A 21,489-nucleotide genomic window follows, 5' to 3' on the forward strand; every position below is an offset into this window, starting at 1 on the left:
ACAGTGGCTGAGCAACAGAAGAAGATGTAATAAGATCTGTGTGTAGTAAAGCTGTAAAATCTCTCAGGATCTAATTTCAAGTTTAGAACAAAACTGTAAGACCAAAAAAGAAGACACGTGAATAAATGTATATATAAATATATATTTGTGGGGATGTGGCAACCTAGTGGTTAAAGTGTTGGACTACTGGTTGGAAGGTCATGAGTTTTAATCCCAGGTTCACCAAGCTGTCACTGTTGGGCCTCTGATCAAGGCCCTTAACCCTCAATTGCTCAGTTGTATAAATTGAAAGAAATTGTGTCACTCTGGATAACTGTGTCTGCTAAATACCTGAAATGTAAATATATATAGATAGATGTATGTCATAAATATTTTCTTTAGATAGATAGATCTTGTGTGTGTGGAGTTTGCATGTTCTCCCCGTGCCTCGGGGGTTTCCTCCGGGTACTCCGGTTTCCTCCCCCGGTCCAAAGACATGCATGGTAGGTTGATTGGCATCTCTGGAAAATTGTCCCTAGTGTGTGATTGCGTGAGTGAATGAGAGTGTGTGTGTGTGTGTCCTGCGATGGGTTGGCACTCCGTCCAGGGTGTATCCTGCCTTGATGCCCGATGACGCCTGAAATAGGCACAGGCTCCCCGTGACCCGAGGTAGTTCGGATAAGCGGTAGAAGATGAATGAATGAATGAATGAATGAATGAATAGATAGATAGATAGATAGATGTATATCATATATATATAGATAGATGTATATCATATATATATATATATATATATATATATATATATATATATATATATATATATATACACATATATATATATAAAGAAATATTTGTGTACAGGAGTATGTTCCATTCTAGTTTTTTTTTTTTTTCAGTTGCTGTTGTTTTGTATTAATGTCCTTCTCCACATCTGACTGCCATTCAGGCAGCAAAACAAACGAAGTTGTAAGTGAAGTGAAAGCGGACGCACATCAAACAGCCAATAGTTTGCTCAGACTGAAAGGCGTGATATAATTTGCCACATGCGTAAAAAAAGAGGATGCGTGTCTGCGGGATATAGTGGCACGACGTGTGGCCAGAGTAGATCACGAAGAGGAGGGGACTCGACAGACCAGTTTACATTCTCACCGTGGAAACGGGCGAGCGCGCGCCTCCAACGTTCAGCCAGTGTGCAACGCGCGGTCTCTCGCGCAAGCCAAGAGCCGCTCACTTCTCTCAGTTTCACTCCCTAAACGCCGTCTCCTGACTGGAAAGCTCTGGAAAGACTGGAAAGCTCTTGGTGGAAAACTATTCTTTTTTTGTTTTTTTTTATTATTATTATTATTTTTTTCTTTTTGTTTGTATGTGAACGTACTCTTGTATTTAACGCGCCTGACACAGCTCGAGTTATCAGCAAAACGAGAACTTGTCCATTTCCGTGTGTACTAACGCACGCAGATGCGAGGATGCGCTTTCCCACTTGAGGGTTTAGAACCGTGCCATGGTTTTGACCCGGGGTTTCCTCATGGAAATGGTAAGTCATTTATTTCACTAATTCGTACATCTTTTTTTTGTGTTAGTTTCCTAAATTGAGAGACAGAATCACTGTATAAACTGCAGCTTTTGGATTCTTTTTTTTTTTTCGGTAATTCCGGTGTCCATTACGCACAGAAATCCCTCCACATCACTACACCGTGATGATTTATTATTATTGTAATTTTTATTACTGCATGTTATGGTATAAAATATCCCAGAACACCATAGCATCAAAACGTGTGATTATTATTTATTTATTTATTTATTTAATTTTGTAATACTATTTGTGGATAGTTGACGTCATTCATGAGCTCAGGAACTAATTCAAGAAGTGGAGAACTTATTATAGATGAGAGATATTGAGTATTGTGACTGACACGCCGCATTGTGCGTGTTTTAATGCCACGTTAAATCTCCTCACTTCTAATCCACAAAGAATATCTGGATACACATCATGATTTTATCTGAATAAGTTGGAAATGATCCCTGAGGCTTCTAAAAAAGGTCAGCAGGCTATTTCTTGACAGATTCCCCCAACACTACCCTTTTTAAAGGTTGGCTCTGGGAGTTAATCATAATATATAAACGGTGTTTTCTTAAAGTTCTTCTTTACAATGTATTTTTTGTGAGTATATATTCATTTTGAACATAGTACTGATGGCATGAGATTGAATGCATTGACACAGCATTATGTAATCTACATTAGTTTTATGGAAAGCACAGTCTATCTCAGGGCAATTGACCTTGCTCAAAGGTTCAAGTGCCACTGAAACTGTCTTAAATAAAATCACCTGCTCAAACATGCACTTCGAGCTTATACACTAGTGAAGAAGAAACAACGGTGGAATGTAAATGAATTTGCTGAATGTTTCCACGTTCAGTATGTTTTAGTCTTTATTTTGTCATGTATAAGGGAACCTTCACACCCAAGGTATTGCAATTGTGCATTTAAAGCCCATGTTTATTTTATGTTTGGATCGCAAGTGCAGAGCCTACAGGGGTTTTCATGCAGAAGCTGTTCTCACAGAGTCGCATGCGTGTGCTGATATAAAAGGGCTCACAGCAGGAGAAGTTTATCACAGACACACAGGACTGCCAGGTCAGTTTGTGCATATGCAATAGAGAACACATTGTTCAATAAAGTGTCAGGCATGGGGCAAAGCATGTTTGCTGATGGATGGCACAGCACAGACTGCCTGTCAGTGGATCAATGTATACCCACTCTCACGTCGCATTAAGGCCTAGAGTCAGTCTCACCTAAAAGACAAAGGTGAAACATGAGAGCCAGCAAAAAAAAGTGTGTGCTTCAGATACATGCAGTAGTGTCTTGACTATTTGCCGTCAGTGTAGTTGTTGTTTAAGTGTGTGGAAGAAGATTCCTGTCCATTTTGCTTGCCGACATTTGACTTATTTATTATATGTTCAATTTACACAACTTTCACACTGATGTCTGACTGATACACCTATACAACATATGGCATTATTAATAGTACATGACAGATGACTTGTCAGTACTTTAAACTTCCTTCTTGGAAATCTGTATCTGTATTCACAGAAAACTTTTTATTAAGTATTAACTTACTGATCACTAGAGTATCGATTTTAACATCCTTCAGTAAAATACTGACGGCCGGTGGGAGGAATCGCTCAGATCCCACTCACTAATGTCTTTTGGATGTGCACATACTTGCAAAACATAATGCTGAAATGTCCCAATGTACCTGCCTCTCAGTATCTTCACACTATCTAGAATTCACTGCGAAAGAAAAGTTGATGGAGCGTGAAGACAAGAGAGATTTGAGACTAGGCAGAACATAAAGGAGCACACAGCCAAGTCTACGAGGATTTGGATGTTGAAATAATTAACGTTCTTTTAGCTGTCTCGTACAGTAAATTGAATCATTTCAGTGTTCGGCTTTAATGTGATCATGTTTACAGTGAATTGTTTTAAAGGTTTAGGAATTACACCACAACAGATAAAGCCCCAAGCCAATCCCCCCCCCCCCCTCTTAAGGGAGCAAACGTAATTGGACAAAGGCAGCTATCTTTTCAGAGGTTGGTTGATCGCCATGGCAACTTAAATTGAAGTTCACCAAACTAAATGCTCATAAAATGCACCTCCTGTCCATTCAGAGCCATAAGAATTATGATTTTCCAAAGGATCCTGTGGAGCTTGCTGTTTTTAAACGTAAAAGTCACAGTCAAGGTTTCAGGAACAGACTGGTAGGGATTTTCACTGTCTATATACATTTATACATTTATACATTTTTATTGATTAGCAGGTTTCTGAATTAACAGAATATTGGCCATTAATCTGCATTAGAGGACAGAATAGCAATGGTTAATTCATTACTCATATTCTCAGAGAGTCTAAACTATATAACTTTGTAAAGCCTGAATGCCGTAATGTAAGATTTTTTTACTCTAAAGTTATTTCTTAAAATATTAATTTCCATTCTGCATTGTAAATTCATTTAATGGGCATCTTGGAGACCAAAGGTACACCTGCAAAAAGTGCCTAATATCCAAAGTCACTGTCTATACCTCAAAGTCCATTTAAGCAACTTGTGTCAGAATAAAAATGACCCGTCAGCTTCAGTTCTTTAAGCCTCTTAAGTGTAGACCTAGCAAAAGCACGAGTTACAACAGCTCTGCAAAGCATAACCACAATAATGAGGAAGAGACCGACTTGGTACTTTCTTTTACCATGAAACAATCAGAGGCCATGGCTGTGAAACAGGTCAAAGAATAACAATTCTTTCTTACAGAATGAATTTATATTACAATTCAAACAGTGGACACAATCTTTATTTGGCAAATTTTTTTTGCTTATTGATTAAAAAACAAGAAAGCCGGTTTTAGCCTAATGAAGTGTTTACCAATGCCGTGATATGAGTCACTAGTCAGCGTGTGAATGTATTATTAAATGAAGAAAGCTATCATTCTGAAGCCACAAGTTTGTTTGTATTTCCTAACTTGCTTTGTGGTACAGTACTGTTGCCTTAAAGTAGAGACTTTTGTTTCCTTCCTTCCTTCCTTCCTTCCTTCCTTCCTTCCTTCCTCTAATTAATTAATCCTGCTTCTACACTCTTGCTTTTATGTAAATAAATAAATTACTTGCAAATGTTTTGTAATGGATTGAGTCAGAACTAAATATAAAGAAATAAGCAATTATATTACCACGATCAAACAGCTACTCAATAGAAATATGTAAGTGATTAAAGCCCAACTTTCTCCAGACTCAGTAAACACAGAGCAGAGCAGGAAGCCACACCTTATACACTCCCATGATATTAATCTGTACTGCAAAACTGCTGTGATGGGGTAGTGGAAAGTTGGCAAAACATTATTAGCTGCTGATGCCGTATCGTTTAACATACTTGCTGAGTTATATTGCAATCCATGGCTAATTCCACAATCATTGTCATACCTTCATATCAAGGGAAATATCTTTTTCAATGCAAACTGTCAGTTTTCCAACACTTAAATCTGATGTGAATTGCTGATAGCATTCATTTTAGGATTATCTGTAATTCCTTCCTAAGGGTGGTGTGGGTTTAGGAGCCGGTTTGAGTTCTAAAATGCATTGGGGATTATTCTGAGACTGGATAATACACCAATTTTCAAGGCTTTATCCTAAACCAGGCAGTTAGGAGCTACTGTATGTATAACCTAGTTCTTATACTGTAAGTATATTACCTGGATTTCATCAGACTTGCTCTTATAAATGACTTCTGCTACAGGCATCTCAAATTAACACTGGGCTTGGTAAGATCGCTCAGAGATATAGCGCACCATCCTCCTGGTATAAATTATACAGTATTGAGTCTGGGAAATTACTGAGAACTAATTAATGATGTAGTAGGTTTTATTTGTTAAAGTCTTTAGTAATGGCAGTTGAATGATGTTTCATTACCTTTTGAAAGAATTAGTGTCTAATCAATTATAAGTCATATACATTTCGATTAAATTTCAATAAACATACATTATACGAATAAACATTCTTAAGGCCATTTGTTTTATTTTATGTTATTTCAGTTCATTTTATTTAAACGAGTCACACATGGCTCAGTTACTAAATTTGTGGTCCCATGTGTACATAAAGATTATCCATGATGTTTCTTTCCATTAAAAAAAAATAGTTGTCTAAACAATGCTGAAGCAATAGGATTAAGGGCTAATGGATTTGACTCAACTTTAAGGATTCAAATGGACCTTTAATGTGTGTGTGTGTGTGTGTGTGTCTGTGTGTGTGTCTGTGTGTGGGTGGCACTTGTTCAGCTTCACTTGTCTAAAAATGGCCACTGAACCCAGACACCAACATCATGATGAATACAGTTTGTACCATCACCTCTGCCTCCTCATTTGAGCTAGGTAAATTGCATTGTAGGAAGGAAGTCAATTTATTGCGTCCAAGCATATGGGCTGATACCATGCAGTACACCATGCTGCTGGCTGTTATTGTAATTACAATAAGGTGGGTATTAAGGTCAGGATACTGCCACATCAAATCATATTATTTTAGCTCATTTCTCCAAGAGCTTTTTAAATCTATGATTTATCTTCTGTCATCACAATAACAGCTCTACATTAAAAAAAAATAAAATAAAATAAAAAATAAAAATTAACTCAGATTTAAGAGAACATATTTTCTTATAGTGTCTTATCAAAACATAATTGCACTTTTTATACTAAACTTAATTTAAACCAGTTTCTAATTTAAATTTTAAATTATGTAGTGTGAGCTTGATCAACATTGTATTAACCTAAATCAATTACATTAATAGAAATCTCATGAGGACATGGGACGTGGGACCTACAACTATAATAACTATAGTATTTAATTAACACAGCTCAAACATATACAGTAGAATAGCACAGTTTTAATGTGGATGTTGCCAAACATCAGCCGCTTGGGTTGAACCCACCACTCAGGTAGGAGCATGGGGTTCGATTTTATTCACGGCTTAACAAATACATGATCAAACCATGTTGGATGTATGCAAAACAAATTGTCTTAATGTAACTCAGTCCAATCACATGGAACAGATGTATGCATTTGAGTTGCGTAAATTTAATGAGCCTTCTTTTTGTGTGGGTTCAATCCTGACACTTTTGCATGTTTAACATGTGTCCATGTCGGTTTCCTAAGGAGTTCCCTGGTTTTCTACCACATCCCAAAACATCCCAGTAGATGGAGTGACTAGCCTAAAGTGCCCCTAGGTGTTATTGGCATCCCACCCTGGGTCTAGCCTGCTTCATGCCCAGTGACCCTGATTAGGATAAAGTGCTCACTGAAGTTGAATTAATGAATATTGTCAACTGTATAACATATTTGTGTAACGTTATTGTGAAGAAAATATTTCTTTTACCTATAGAACTTACACTTACAAAGAATAAGTGGGAATAAGTACAAAGAACAAAGTAAGTTTTTGTAGAACTTACAAAAAAATACACACACACACTTTTTATTTTAGATTAAAAAACAAATAAAAAACACATTTAGTCATTCACTAATGTAACTTGCTACATAAGAGTTGATTCCAAGTATAACTGGAGTCTCTTACCAACTTCAAGTATGTTTAAATGACAAACCTTTCTGAATTTATATGACATTTTTTGGAGATGAGAAACAGCTTTCTAGTAATAAAGCATAAGTCTAGCAGTATGTTGTGCACAGTTAATCATCAGCCAACATAAACAGCGCCGTCCATATTTGAAATATTCTTTTTATTTTGACGGGATGAACTATACTACTATAACAGAGGAATATTAAAAAAGCACTCTAAAAGGTTTTTGGCACATAAACGCATCAGAGAGGGTTACTTTGGAGGTGTGAACCACGGATATCACAGCCTATTCCCCTCTCATTAGTGTCGTCATGGCCCAGCTGTATTATAGTGCATCTGGGAGAAGATCAGAGTGTGTCTGTGGAGCAGAGAAAGTGCTGCTATTAGGCCAGTGCTACTGTTCATTTTAGTCCATCTCAATGAGTCTAGGTGTTCTTGGCAGAAAACATTACACAATATCTGAGCAGTCTGGTTGGCATTTTTTCCTGGATGCAAACAGAACAAACCCAAATGCAAAATTAAGGTATTTTTATTATTGTAAACAATCACCTCACCACAGAAGAGAAATAATTACCTGAAATTGTAAAATTGCCTGCAGATCTTATTGTTATTGTCTACAGAAAGTGTGAGTGTGTGTGAGTGTAAAGAAAGAATACTGCTGCAGAATGAATGAAGCACCGTCATAATGGAAAAAAAGGCACAATTTATTAAGGCTGGCTTCCTCTGTGATGGTATGAAGTTCATTATGGTATGAAGTTCAGTAAGCTCCAAAGTTACTGTGTGTAAAAGAGTAAGGATGTGTGAGAGCGTGTTTGTGTGTGTGTGTGTGTGTTTGTGTGTGTGTGTGTGTGCGTGTGTGTGTGCGAGTGTGTGTGTAAAAGACATCTGTTTAACTAAAAGAACGTATACAACATAAGCCAAGGCATTGCCGTCAGTACTGTAGTACCTCCACTCTTTTAACTATAACTTAGTTCTTTAAAAGAATCTATCGGAGCTTGTCTCCTGAATGTTTTTTAAGCAATATAGTGCACTTGTCTAACATTTTGTATGTCCACCGACAAAAGAATTAACAGTGCTCAATAGGCCGTATTTGAATGGCATATTGTGCTGTATGTAGATGATGGATTCAGAATTCTCAAAACACTTAGATAAACTATTCATTCATTCATTAATTCATTTTCTACCGCTTATCCGAACTACCTCGGGTCACGGGGAGCCTGTGCCTATCTCAGGTGTCATCGGGCATCAAGGCAGGATACACCCTGGACGGAGTGCCAACCCATTGCAGGGCACACACACTCTCATTCAGTCACGCAATCACACACTACAGACAAGGGGGAAACCGGAGTACCCGGAGGAAACCCCAGAGGAGGAAACCCCCAAGGCACGGGGAGAACATGCAAACTCCACACACACAAGGCGGAGGCAGGAATCGAACCCCCAACCCTGGGGGTGTGAGGCGAACGTGCTAACCACTAAGCCACCGTGCACCGTGCCCCCCAACTCATCATTCAGCTCTTATTTAATTGGGATTAAATCATCATTCATTGGGAATAAATCATCATTCAGCTCTTATGGGATGCAGCGTGGTTTTACAGTGTTGTACAGGATTTTCCTGCCTTCAGACTAATACTTATTTTCGAACACATCAGGGTAAAATTGTTAAATTCATTCAGTTAACAGCAAATGTTGGATTAAATCTACACATAATGGAAAATCAATGTAAACAAACATGCTAAATCAATACATTGGGAGTGTGATATTGATTTCACCTTGAGTTGTTTGCTTTAAGTTAAGCGTGAGAAATTGTCTCCAGGTGCTTGGTAAAACACTCTATTATTTCTTCCCTTTGAAAACAAGTGCCTCAGTTTAAAACTGCGCTCTCCAAAAATTCTATTTATTTAGTTTTGCTTATAGCAGAAATCAAAAAACAGTATCGTAAAGTGAGCTGTCCAGTCCTATCGTGTAGCTAGACAACAGGAGCTTGCTGTTCTGCCTCCTGATATGAGTGCCTACAAGATGAAAAAACACACTCCTGGTGCTGTCAGCTTTCCCTGTGGACAGAAAACAAGCCCAGGAACAGAGTATTTGTACTCTCCAGGGCCTGAATAATACTCAAGGGACCTTGCCACTGATTTATACCACTCTCCTCTCCAAATCTTGTCTGGGGAACGATACAGTTTATGCGTCCTGGAATGTTAAAATGTTCTTTAGTTTACAGTCTAGATTGATTGGTGCTGGCCAATGTAAATGTAAATGAGGGAGACACGTTAAATGATTGGGTAAATGGTCTCTTGAGTTTGACTGATACAGAGCAGGGTATCTGGCTTTTGCCCAATAATTCATCTGACTTCTGCCCAATAATTTATAAATACATTCGATAAATAAAGTTAAAAGCATCCTTCATTTCATCAGCTGTGCAAGCAGTGTGTTTTTTTACTCTTGTGCTTTTCAAAACTAATAGTCCGCAATAGATGACAAGTCAAAACAGTTATACCACCGACATTAATACTGACATTTATTCAGAGATCAGCCAGCATAAAAACATTAGATCAGAGATCAGCCAGCCTAAACCCCCCCAATTTGGTCACCTGCAAATTCCCACCCACCAGACAGCTTTCTCCAATCACACTATAGCTACCTACCAGGGAGGGTGAAGGCTACCACATGCTTCCTCTGACATGTTAAGCAAGCCAACCACATCTTTTTCAAATTGCTGCTCATGCTGCATCACATGGCAGTATAACACACTCAGAGGAATGCCCTATCTGCCTTTATTGGCATAAATGAACTCGCGGACCCCATAATTGCCTAATGTTGCTGTGCAGAGAGCACATCCAGTTTTGCTCATGACCTCAAAACCATAGATGGCCATAGACAAAAAGGCAAACATTTGTTGCTACACCTGGGAGTAATTTCAACATTGTTGAACTGATATCTTAACAAGTCTAGCATAATAATATAAGTAGGTACTTCCAGTATGTTTTCAGACCATCAGTAAAACCAAAAACAGTATTTCTGCATTTTAGGCTCCTAAAAAACAATTCATATACTTTTTCTAATACCTACAAGTTACTTTTAAACAGCCCATATATGCTTAATACAGAAATTCTTGCAGAAAGACACACAGTTAATAAGCTAATCTAATACAGGGGATGTGGTAGCTCAGTGATTAAGGTGTTGGACTAATGATTGGAAGGTCATGCATTCAAATCCCAGGGCCACCAAGCTGCCCATCCTGGGCCCCTTGGCAAGGCCCTTAATCCTCAGTTGCTTAGCTGTATAAATGAGATAAATGTAAGTTATGCATAAAGGCGCCTGCTAAATGCCACAAGTGCAATTCAACTGCAGTTGCTGAAAAAGTAAACAGCCACAACAAATCTGTGTATTTATTTTTAAACTCCTTACATAATCCTTTCCAAGGAATGAGCATTTTTTTTCTGATCTACCCCAGGCTAAAAGTCCTCACACCTCACCACTGGCATGTCTATGCCAGGCCTCAAATGCCCATGCCCATAAACCTAATGCTTTAATAACCCAGCCATTTCTTCAATTCCCTTATTTTCTTCCAGATTATTAAACATAGTTGCAGCTACATTAGCAAAGTATTTACTACTAAATAAGTTATGGTATAAATGGCTTCACATTTAAAGCATTTTCCATTATACTCACCAAAAACTGGGTAATGCTTATACAGCCAGAAAAAATAGCAGACCTAGAGGGTAATTAGGAGCCTCCACAACACAGAAACAGCATATTTATTCATGCCAAAAACGCATTACACTCCACAGAGGTTGATATAATTGATCCTTCCTGGGCCAATACGATGAGCATCTAAGGCATGAATCTTCAAATGTTTGGGACTCATTGTGAACTGGATGTCCGGACACTTAACAATTGTCATGGCTATCAGGTTCTTCTCTGCTCAGGGGTCTATAAGAGTGGACAGTAGTACAGGATGTTTGCTGCTTGCATTCAACTTCTGTTTTGCTGCTGAGCTTGTAATTTAACTGTACTTGACCCTAAGCATACAAAAAGTTTTTATATTTCGAAGTCAGCTATTCTTTTATTCATCCTGAAACTCCTGAATATTTTTCATCTGTGTTACCTCAATAGAATGTAATGAGTTGCAACTGAAAATCTCTAGAAAATTATTCAGAAATTGGCCCCAAATCTCATGCTGACAGTGGGAGTCCCTTTCCCATCCTGTGCACCTAATTGAAAAAAATCAGATTAATTAACTTTTATTTGTTTTCAGTTCAGGGGCAGAAGGTAGTGTTGCCACTTTATAGCTCCCAATAGCCATTAAGTGGGTTAGCTAAGATTAATTGCCTGTAGGTGTGAGTGAGTGTATGAATGTGTGTGCTTGGTGGCTTGTGATAAACAGACATCAAGGCTGTAATCTCACCTCATGCCCATGCATGATTTTCTTTGATATTTTAATCCTTCAATACATATTTCTGCATATTTCTGGATCCTATATACACGTATTTAGGTTCCAGTAAATAGACTGTAGAATAGCCTACTGTAGTACTTTTCTGCAATTTGTACTGCACTGGGCAATTTTTTTTTTTCATATTTTATTTCATAAATATTTGATATTTAGACTTCAGCTGGTGAAACAAAAAGGAACAATAGAAACATGACGACAAAAAAGGCAGAAAAATGAAATTAATTTTTTATTTTACTCAGGCCTCAAAATGATCTCTTATTTATGTTTTTCTTTAAATGTGAAGGTTCAAAACTATAAATAAGGTTCTTGTCGTGCGTTTCTCTTTGTTCATGCATGAGGGCACAAATTACAAAAAGCTTAGGGGCACAAATCATAAAAATGTCACTGCTGTGACTATACATAGTGCAATCAATAAAATGTTTCATTGCTTATTTTAATCTCAGTGCTTTCTATTCATTGTAATTACAACCTGTGAAGCACTTTGTAAACTTGTTTTTTATGAAGTGCAAAATAAATGAAATTATTGTAATATTATCAAGTTCCATAGATACTCGTTAATTTCATTTTCTAATTACTAATAACACCAAATCTGATTTGAGACTTAACAGCTGCATACCTACATTTCCTACTGCGAGCACTTGACTGTCCATCCTCACTATTGTTTGCTTCTTCCTACTGTCATTAAACAAAAATGCACCAACTCTGTTACTCTAAGCTTTTGAGCTAGAGCCATCCAAAGAAAAGATTCAACCGCTCTTCCATCTCTTACTCCTTTGATCAGTTCATCCTTTCTCCCATAGAAACCCATAGATTTAATTACCATGTAAGCTACATCCAGCAGGTTTCTTCTATCCACCTTGTGAATAGTTTTACCTGGATCACATGACTGAATTTTGTTGATTGTGCCTTGAAAAATATTATACCTTATTTGTAATGAGTTTTGGATTATCAGGTGTGGGTTTGTTCACAGATACTGGAAAGTTGAAAATTGGGAAAACATCACCTGGGCTTTTTCTAAATACAGTTCCTGTGAGCCTCACTGTAGCCTCAGATTCCAGTTCATTATGCTGTCGTAGTCCATACGCCTCCAGGTTTGACATGCTGATGCTTTTCTGCTCAATACAGTTATAAAGAGTGGTTATTTGAATTACTTTAGCTTTCCTGTCAGCTTGAACCAGTTTGGCCATTCTCCCCTGACCTCTCTCATCAGCAAGGTGTTTCCATCTGCAATGGAGGTTTTTCTCACAATTCTGTGTAAACTTTAGAGACTGTTGAGAATGGAAAGCCCTGAAAATCTGTTGTTTTCAAAACATTGAAACCAACCCATCTGCCACCATCCACCATGCTATGGTCAAAGTCAACAATATGATATTTCTTCACCATTCTGGTGTTTGATGTGAATATTAATTGAAGATAAAAGAGCAGTATGCGATAACCTGGCTGATAGATAAGATTACAACATCTCCCTATTTCCATTCTTTTACTCCAAATACCATATATACTACACCACAGATGAGTTACAGGTACAATGAGCCCTCAGGCTTTAACACCACAAAGGCTAACTGTGCTCCAACAGCAATCCTCGTAAATCACTAAAGACCTCTCCTTTGTGGCAGTCTGAATTCCTCTGCTTTGCAAAATCCAAAAGCTCTCCAACTGACACTTAGTCTAAGACTGCATGAAACCCAGACAGCAAACTGTGAACTATTTACTCTGTGGATAGGCCAGTAAGAAATCACCATAATTTACCCTGGCGTGGTGGTATAAGCATTTTATTGCTCTATTAAATGGCCATTTGTCCTCTTCAGTAGCTCATACCACATCAGGTAAAAAAAAACAAACTGGCATAATTGCACTATGCACACAGATTTCCACAAAATTTTGTTTACCATCCTGACTGATATCTATTTAGTTCAGTAGGACGCTCAATCTATAAAGAAGGAAATGATCTTTAACAGTGATTTAATTTGGCTTATTAACTGTTTAGATTGTGTTAATAGCTTGATCCACATACAAATGCTAATTTAAAACCCATATTTTATCTGCAAAGACAAACTTACTGTTTCTAGTAAAGTAATATTAGTAGTACCTAAATAAATAATAAATAAATAAATAAATAAATGAATAAATAAGTGTACCTTCTAACTAGGGCTGGACAATATAATGATAAAACATGACAAAATACTGAGATATCCTGGGTATTGTGATATATTTTTACTTTCTTATATATTGTATGCTTTTTTATTAACACCAAAATGAATGGAGAATGGAGCTGATTTTATTTTCATTTTACTGCATCTTTAATTTTTTTTATGTTTCTTTGCAGATTTCCCCCCTGTACCCCTTAGTTTTAATAGATGTTAATGAACATAAATATTGGGATTGTTACATGATGGTAGTGAACGGTATAGAATAATGTACTAAGGATGTACTAACTATACAGTATGAATATTAAACTAAGAACAATTACTGTATAGACATATTGTATGTTTTTTTCCACTCATACTGTTATTGACTTAGTTTTTAGGATCAGGACATTTTTATTTCAACAGTTCAGTTTACACAGAGAGACTCTGGGTGACATTAAATGAGGGGAGCAGTGGAAATGTTGGTATCAACTTGTGCTGAGGCAAGCTTTTGAAAATGGACACCAAAACAACCTTAATTGAATAAACCAGGGCTAACTGTGCTGTGAACCTCTGCTCTGGTGTTTTAAATCGAGTTTGTTCTGGAATCAGGGTGCGGGATCAATGCTTTTTCTCACTTCCCACACACTGAACTGCTCAGATATCAAGGGCCCTACTGGTAATGTTCAGTGTTATGGTTAATATATATATATATATATATATATATATATATATATATATATATATATATATATATATATATAAAATTGCATAACAGTATATATTGCTTTGTGTTCAGTGACATTCATCGTACGAGTTTGATGTGAACTAAAATGACAAGTTAATGACTTGATACCCAGTAGTTTTATGCAAAAATCAATGTAGTATTTATCAACTGTGGAAGGAAAAGTAGTATAAGTACTTACACTGACTGAAACTGTTTCCACTGCCCTAAGCATGAGTCTTAAAACCATGTTCAGATATTTTCAATTCATTATGTACTGTCTACCAATTATCTTGGTCAAAGTTGCACAAGATAAAGTTTTATGTACGTAACAGGAAGAAAATCCAGATATAGCGGCGTATAATTCAATACACTGGTAGCTAATAAGCGCGATTCAAACAAATGATTAAAATTTCAAATTTGGAATATTACTCACGTCAAAACACGTTAGGACATGAGGCCAAAAGTGTAGCTTAATGTAACAAGTTCCCCTACATGAGAGTCCTGTTTTCTCTGTAACATGCGCCACCATATACAGCATACTCATACATTATATTGTGACGTGACGTAGTGATGAAGCCACTGCGTGCTGTATAACACAGTCCAGTTAATCAACAAAGAAATTCTTTGCCAACGTTATTTATTATTGAATTTAATCAGTGTTGTCAATGAGGTTTTTTTTTTGCTTAGTAGCCCTGATTGAGTGCCTTATGAAGCTTAATAATTTTCTTGAAGAATTTTGTATTTCTGAATCATAAGCAGTGCAACACAAGGTGCATTATTTTGCATTGGTTTACAACTATATAGTTGTTTTTTTTAATTGCTACAAACAGTTAAAATAATGAATAAATGTATAAATGTTCACAAATAATAAGCCTCTGACTTGAAAAAGATTATTTAACAGGAAATAGATTCCTTTTTAACAGGAAATAGATCTCCAAAGTATAACTATATAACCTTTTATGCATGTCAGTCAGTATGTTCCATCATTATTCATGTCTGACATGATTCTCAGTATTATTGGAGATGTAAATTAGTCTGAAGCTGTTCTTATCTTGATTTGTGTGCCTAGAGAAGGAAATTGTGTTATCTGGAACAATTAATGTGTAAAGAAACAGATTTATTATGGACTAATATAATTTACTTTTTTAATATTCAGACCCTCGAATCCTCAAGGGTACATTTTTCACTTCATTAACAGTAAAACATTTGAATTCCTCAGAAATACAGATAATTTCAATAGTACTTTATGGCATATGTTACACTTTGACACACAGTTAACAACAGAATATAAGTTTAACTGAATAGCAATATAAAATAAAGCTAAAGGTTTGCTGTAAGTGATTCTTGCTTGTCCAAGAGCATGTGTGTCAGCTTTCTGGTGACTGAGCTAATAGAGAGTGCACTGACAAAAAAACAAGTAATATTTTTTTCTATTTCAGGATGCCTCTCGGTAGGCTTCTGACAGCAGGGACAGAGTCCTTTTCATTTACAACACGTTGAAGTGCAGAGCTTTCAAGATAACACACCTTTGTCAAAGATTAATAATTCATCAGGCCAAGAGGGCCCAAGAGAACTCCCTGTTGTGTTGTTTATTTCTCTCCTTGTTGTTATGTGCATATGATTGAGGCTCTGTTCAGTCAGGGAGTCAGTATTTGATTAGTCCGTTGGCTGAAGTGGTGCGAGTGATCAAAAGAGGTTACCCAATGGATAGTAATGCAGGATGAAACACATTTGATTGCGTGAGTCTTTGGACTCTGCTCCAAGCCGTACATACCACAATAGGCTGTAAAATCTATCAGCTGTAAAATAACATTAATGTGAATTATGGCATTTTTATAGCATGAGATACACTAACTGAGTGAGGAAGGGAGTAAACTTTGGCACATGAAAGGGTGTGTACTGTAGAAGACGACTGACCTGGAGAGAATTACAGGTGGACGCTGTTAATTTGTTGAGCCCACTTAGTCTGATGGTTTGTGGTTTACAGTTCACTCCTACGATCACAGGCTGATCAGGAAGCGTGAAAGCTGAGTGCCAGAGCAGCTCAGTGCGAGATACATACCTGTGTCTATAGGGAACAGTTTGCATTTCCTTTTGCATCATGGTGTTAGTTTCTGCCCATGAGAGGCAAACTTATGAGTAATGTTAAAAGATATGTGCAAAATCTTTGTGAAAAAATTCCCATTTTCTGTTTCGGATGTTTTTTGATTTTTTTTTCTTCAATGAACTAAACCAAGGGACAAGCACCGCTATAATTATAATATATCTAACAATATTTTATTTATTTATAATCCTTTTTCACTAAAACAATTCATTTACTTATTCAATGTATGATGTTGTGATTTATATTGCACTATTCTAACAAGTATAAAAGATGGACTGTTGCACTGAAAATTTGGCCATAAACGTACTTCTTTCAGGTGCTCTATAATCAGATGAATCATTATATTTTTTTGTTTTTTTCCTGATAGATGTTTGATGTACTGCAGTGTATTTCAAGTGCTTTTTTATACTTAATGCTATTTTTTTCCCTTGTCCTTTATTTTCTGCCACTGGCAAAGGTCAGTTCTGTATTATATAACCATATGCTGAAGCACCATACTGTATTCTTGGATCCATGTAGCCTTTTATTTTAAATCTGCACAATGCATTATGTTTCAGCACAGTAAGCAAACACTATTTTATTTAGGAGTTATTTGGGTGATGATTAACATTGCTTTGTTGTCTATTGGGTATCTAATATGTGACATTAATTCCATAAGCCAAATCTTTTGCTAATTGAGGATATTAGTTCCTTGTTATGGTTTGTGCCTCAGAACTTGTGAGCTGGCCTATAGCAGTGTAATCCTTGATGCCTTCTTGAGTGAAACATGTTTCATGATCTGCAATATTAATGGAGTGGTAAATTAGTGTGGCACACTCAGCAGCCCTCATCTTCATACCAGATGGAGTGGAGCGAAACACGCCATTCACAAGCACAGGCTCTCTCTAAATATCACCCAGCCAATGGTAAGCAAGCACTAAGATCATTATTAAAGCCAACATTTGCATTTAAATGAAATGTAAAGTGCACTGGGGTGATGGGAAATTTTGTAATGTATGGTATGTGAAAGAATACATTTTATAAAAACAAATGATTTGAGGGTTGAGTTCCACTCAGCTCCCGGAGCACAGCGGAGCATGAAACTCATCCGTGTCTCGTGCACGTTCAACAACTTTACTTTAACAAGCAGTCTGCACTCTTAATTCAATCTGTCTCCTGGATACTACTGACTCAAAAAGTCTTGCTTATTGAAAGGGATTTTTTTGCTCTGATCTCAGGTTTAAGTGCTTGGCTGCTGACCTTTCGCCTTAAGGACCTCAAAGTGAAATATAAGGTGATGGAGGGTTTCAGAAATGAAACAGAATTTCTCTTTCTCTCGTTTTATTCATAAAGTAGATCAGTTACCTGTGTATGAACAAAACATAAAAACAATTGTGCAAACACACACACACGCACACACACACGCACATCTCAGAATGGATGTTTGCAGTCAATAAAATCATGTTGCTGCTTAGTTTGTTCGCTTTTAAGTACATGATAAAAGTGCATGATTTAAGCCTTAAATGCACCCTTTCTTTCTCCAACACCAAGGCAGAAAATGGGCTATGAACCAAACACTAAGTGAAACTTCTGATCTCATAAAAGTCATGGTCCCTCAGAAAGCATAGTAGAAAGAATAGTTGGTGTTATGGTGTGTTGTTTTTTTAATCTTTTAGGATTTCCTGACTCTCATTATGTCATTAAATCGGCAGCAATTATTAGACAAATTGCGAATGTGTTGTTTTGGTTTTTTTTATAATTTTTTATAAACTTACTTTCATACTTCCAGTATTCTTAAAAGGTCATTCCAGATACCTTGCCAATACTAAACAGGGAAGGACTAAATCAGTTTTGCTTAGTTCTGCTCAATCCTTTAGGACTCAGGTACTGACATTTGTGTTTTTGCTGCTCACCTCTTTTCAAGTCCTACCTCACACAAGACTTTCCGATGATTAGTCTCAAATGTCTTTTGAGCAAAGAAAATTTCAAATTCTTACGGTTAGGCTTAACAATTATAACAATTATATCATCCCTACATGATATCACATTGTCACGATATTCAGTGATGTTTATGCAGATTATATTGTTTTACCAGTCAGCCTTAAAGCACTATACTGTACATACTGTAGGGGCTCCTCAGTTTTTCTCCACGATTTGCAGCAGCTCTTGACTGCACACCTAGTAAAATTATTACTCCCTCCTCTAATATCTTTAAACCTGAAATGGTAAAGAAGCTTGTTTATCACTGTCTTCTTGAAATGGAACACCTCTTGCAGGTAGAACTCTTGAATCACACAAGCTTACTCACATTAATTCAAGACCAGGTTTGGGAAGCACTTTTCTACGTCACATAGTGACACTGTGGACGTTGTCGGTAGCTAATGTTATTTTGTCTACATACACTATTAAAAGTGTCTGGCCATCTGGAGAAGTCAACACTGTCTGAAGCTCCCTACTGGTGGGCTCTAGCAGAGATTCTCTCCCCTGACTGAGTAGAGGATGATGAGCATCCCGCTGGGGTAACCATGCAGGAAACGCTCTCTCTCTCTCTCTCTCTCTCTCTCTCTCTCTCTCTCTCTCTCTCTCTCTCTCTCTCACTCACTCTCACTCTCTCTCTCTCTCTCTCTCTCTCTCTCTCTCTCTCTCTCTCTCTCTCTCTCTCTCTCTCTCTCTCTCTCTCTCTCTCTCTCTCTCTCTCTCTCTCTCTCTCTCTCTCTCCTTCTTCCTGTCTGTAATGTGAGGGGGTGGAGGGAGGACAGGAGGCAGGGGGTAATTGAGCTTTTGCTATTTGCTTTTCTCCCCATGTGGATCTCCGTGTTTCAGTGATGACCAGTACATTTATTGCACTTGCAAATCTCCTGGCTGCAAATGTAACAAGAACGCCTTGAGGCACTTGGTATGAGAAGTTGCAGTGTTCTTTTTGCTAATGTGAATCAGGCAGGACCCCTGCTAAGTGCATACCTCTGGGCTTGGGTATGAAACCTGATATGCATTTTAAAAATAGCAGGCTGCCAGTTGATTCCACTCCATTGATTTAAAGGATCAATTTCAACACATTACATAATGGATCTTGGTTGATGGAAGTTCCTTTCCCATTTAGTACAGTTATTAAGCTCATGCATATGTTTTGAATTAGCTTCTGGCATTTTTGTAGCACAGTTTATTCTGAACTTTGTCCTACAGATAATTTCAAACTTTACACCCAATTCTTATCCCCTGCAAAATAATTTACACCTATGTTTTATATAAACACTCTTTTTTATTTATTTACGTCTCTTACGTTGCTGCTTTAATACTAGCCATTAGCCTTTTCCAAGTATTAGTCATTCTCTTTTCTTTTTAATGTGACATTCATTTTTCACAGGCATAAGAAAAATATTATTCTTACATACACCCACAGTTCAGTTCATTTAATCAATGCACCATTTCTAAAATATAATTATTTCCTTATTCAGAGGTGATAATGCATATACAGTAAGCGTTCCTTTATGTGAGTTAATTAGGATTAATTTAACAGCAAATTACAGTCTATAGTTTCTCAGAAGCTGCCTCTTTGTTGCTGTATGTCTGTCGTCTGTATCGGTATTAGATTAACGTCCATGACTCCTTACTTTACAGAGACGCTGTTCTTCTATGGGTACATGAATCTGAGTTCCAGCGGCCAGATGCCTGTGATGGAGGAAGTCGATACGAATGAGAGGTTAGAAACCTATTACTATTACTGTGTGTTTTAATATGTATGCTGTACCTCTGACACATGTAGAAATGATTCTGATTCATACGCTTTAAAGTTAATTTGGTCATGTTCATTATTAATGGTGCATGATTGTGCATTTTTAATGCTGGCCCCTCACCTTGGTGACCTGCTTTGTTAAAGGAGAAAAGAATCGATCCACTTCCTCTGTTATGGATGTAATAGAGTGATTTTGAGCACTGGCTCATTTTCCAGCAGAGGAAACGTGGCCTTCCTCTCCTGGCATCATCTTTCGCACCTGCTCTATCTGATTACTGCTCACCCAAATGAACCATAAGGATACTGTGACAATGTTCATGCTTCATTGAACTTGAAGTTATAAATAGCAGCAAACAGGCACAGAAGTGACCTTTACTGTTTACTAAACTTGAACTAACGTGTAAGCATTTCTATAATGTTAGGCTGCAGCTGGCAGTGTCATTGTGGTCTTGGAACATTGTTGCAGGTGTTCTAGCTAATTTGTGTGAAATAAACCCATGCAATCCAAAAACCGAAGCAAAACAAGGCGTTCATTCAGGTCTCTCAATGTGTGAGTCCCTCCTTGGTTGCACAGTGAGGTTGAATAGTTCAGGCAGCTGTCTGGTTCCGTGTGAATGGTTATTCCAGTGTGTCTAAAAAAGCTGTCAAAATCCCCATTGATAAAACACAGGAAGCCTGGGTTCACATCATGATTATCATCTCAGACTGCTCCTCCGAGTGCTGCGCTCAGTCTTGGATTATGCCTTTTTTCCTTTTCTTTACATTTCCATTTACATTGCTGAGCGTGGCCCATAGCGTCACTGCCTGATATCACACTAAGCCACATTTTCTACCGTTTGTTATACGTTATGCTTATCGGAAGAGATTTGTTTTGTTGTCTCTCAAGAATGAAATTTAAAACAGTATTCATTGAGTTGTAGAAAAAAACAGACAGCTTAGGTGTACTTTGGGACAAATAGCAAACAGCTTATATGCAGTTTGGGGCAATGATGGTTTTAGCAGCATAGTTATAGTCATTTAATTAGATATTCAATTGTGATCCATGTCAAGGGAATACCAGCAGAATATGAATCTCTTCATTCAGATCCTTCTCTTATACATGCTGAAATAAATCATGTAGCCTAGCTTCGTCTTGAGGCTGGTGGTGAAACCAGTGCAGTGGATGAAATCTGAACTGTTGTTGGTCAGTGCAATGTCAATAAAGGGGGAAGTGGTCAAAGCTGTGTTTTTCAGCTGTAATATGTGCTATTACTGACATTTTAGGGCTTAAGGATTGTCG

General features: G+C 37.3%; 1 protein-coding gene across 2 annotated transcripts in view; it reads left to right on the plus strand.

Moving 5' to 3' along the window:
* Positions 1–1,095: 1,095 nt before the first annotated feature.
* Positions 1,096–21,489, plus strand: part of htr4 (5-hydroxytryptamine receptor 4) — a 73,037-nt gene continuing 52,643 nt past the window's right edge. Inside the window, exons 1-3 of one of the 2 annotated variants that reach the window (XM_060886028.1) lie at positions 1,096–1,516; positions 2,508–2,617; positions 20,096–20,177. In XM_060886028.1, coding sequence (XP_060742011.1) covers positions 20,119–20,177 — 59 coding nt within the window. In that variant the 5' untranslated portion in view covers positions 1,096–1,516; positions 2,508–2,617; positions 20,096–20,118. The remainder of the gene's footprint in view (positions 1,517–2,507; positions 2,618–20,095; positions 20,178–21,489) is intronic. The other variant, XM_060886027.1, reaches the window with a different exon arrangement.

Source organism: Tachysurus vachellii, chromosome 13 (genome assembly GCF_030014155.1).
Source record: "Tachysurus vachellii isolate PV-2020 chromosome 13, HZAU_Pvac_v1, whole genome shotgun sequence".
NCBI classification, from domain to species: Eukaryota; Metazoa; Chordata; class Actinopteri; order Siluriformes; family Bagridae; genus Tachysurus; species Tachysurus vachellii.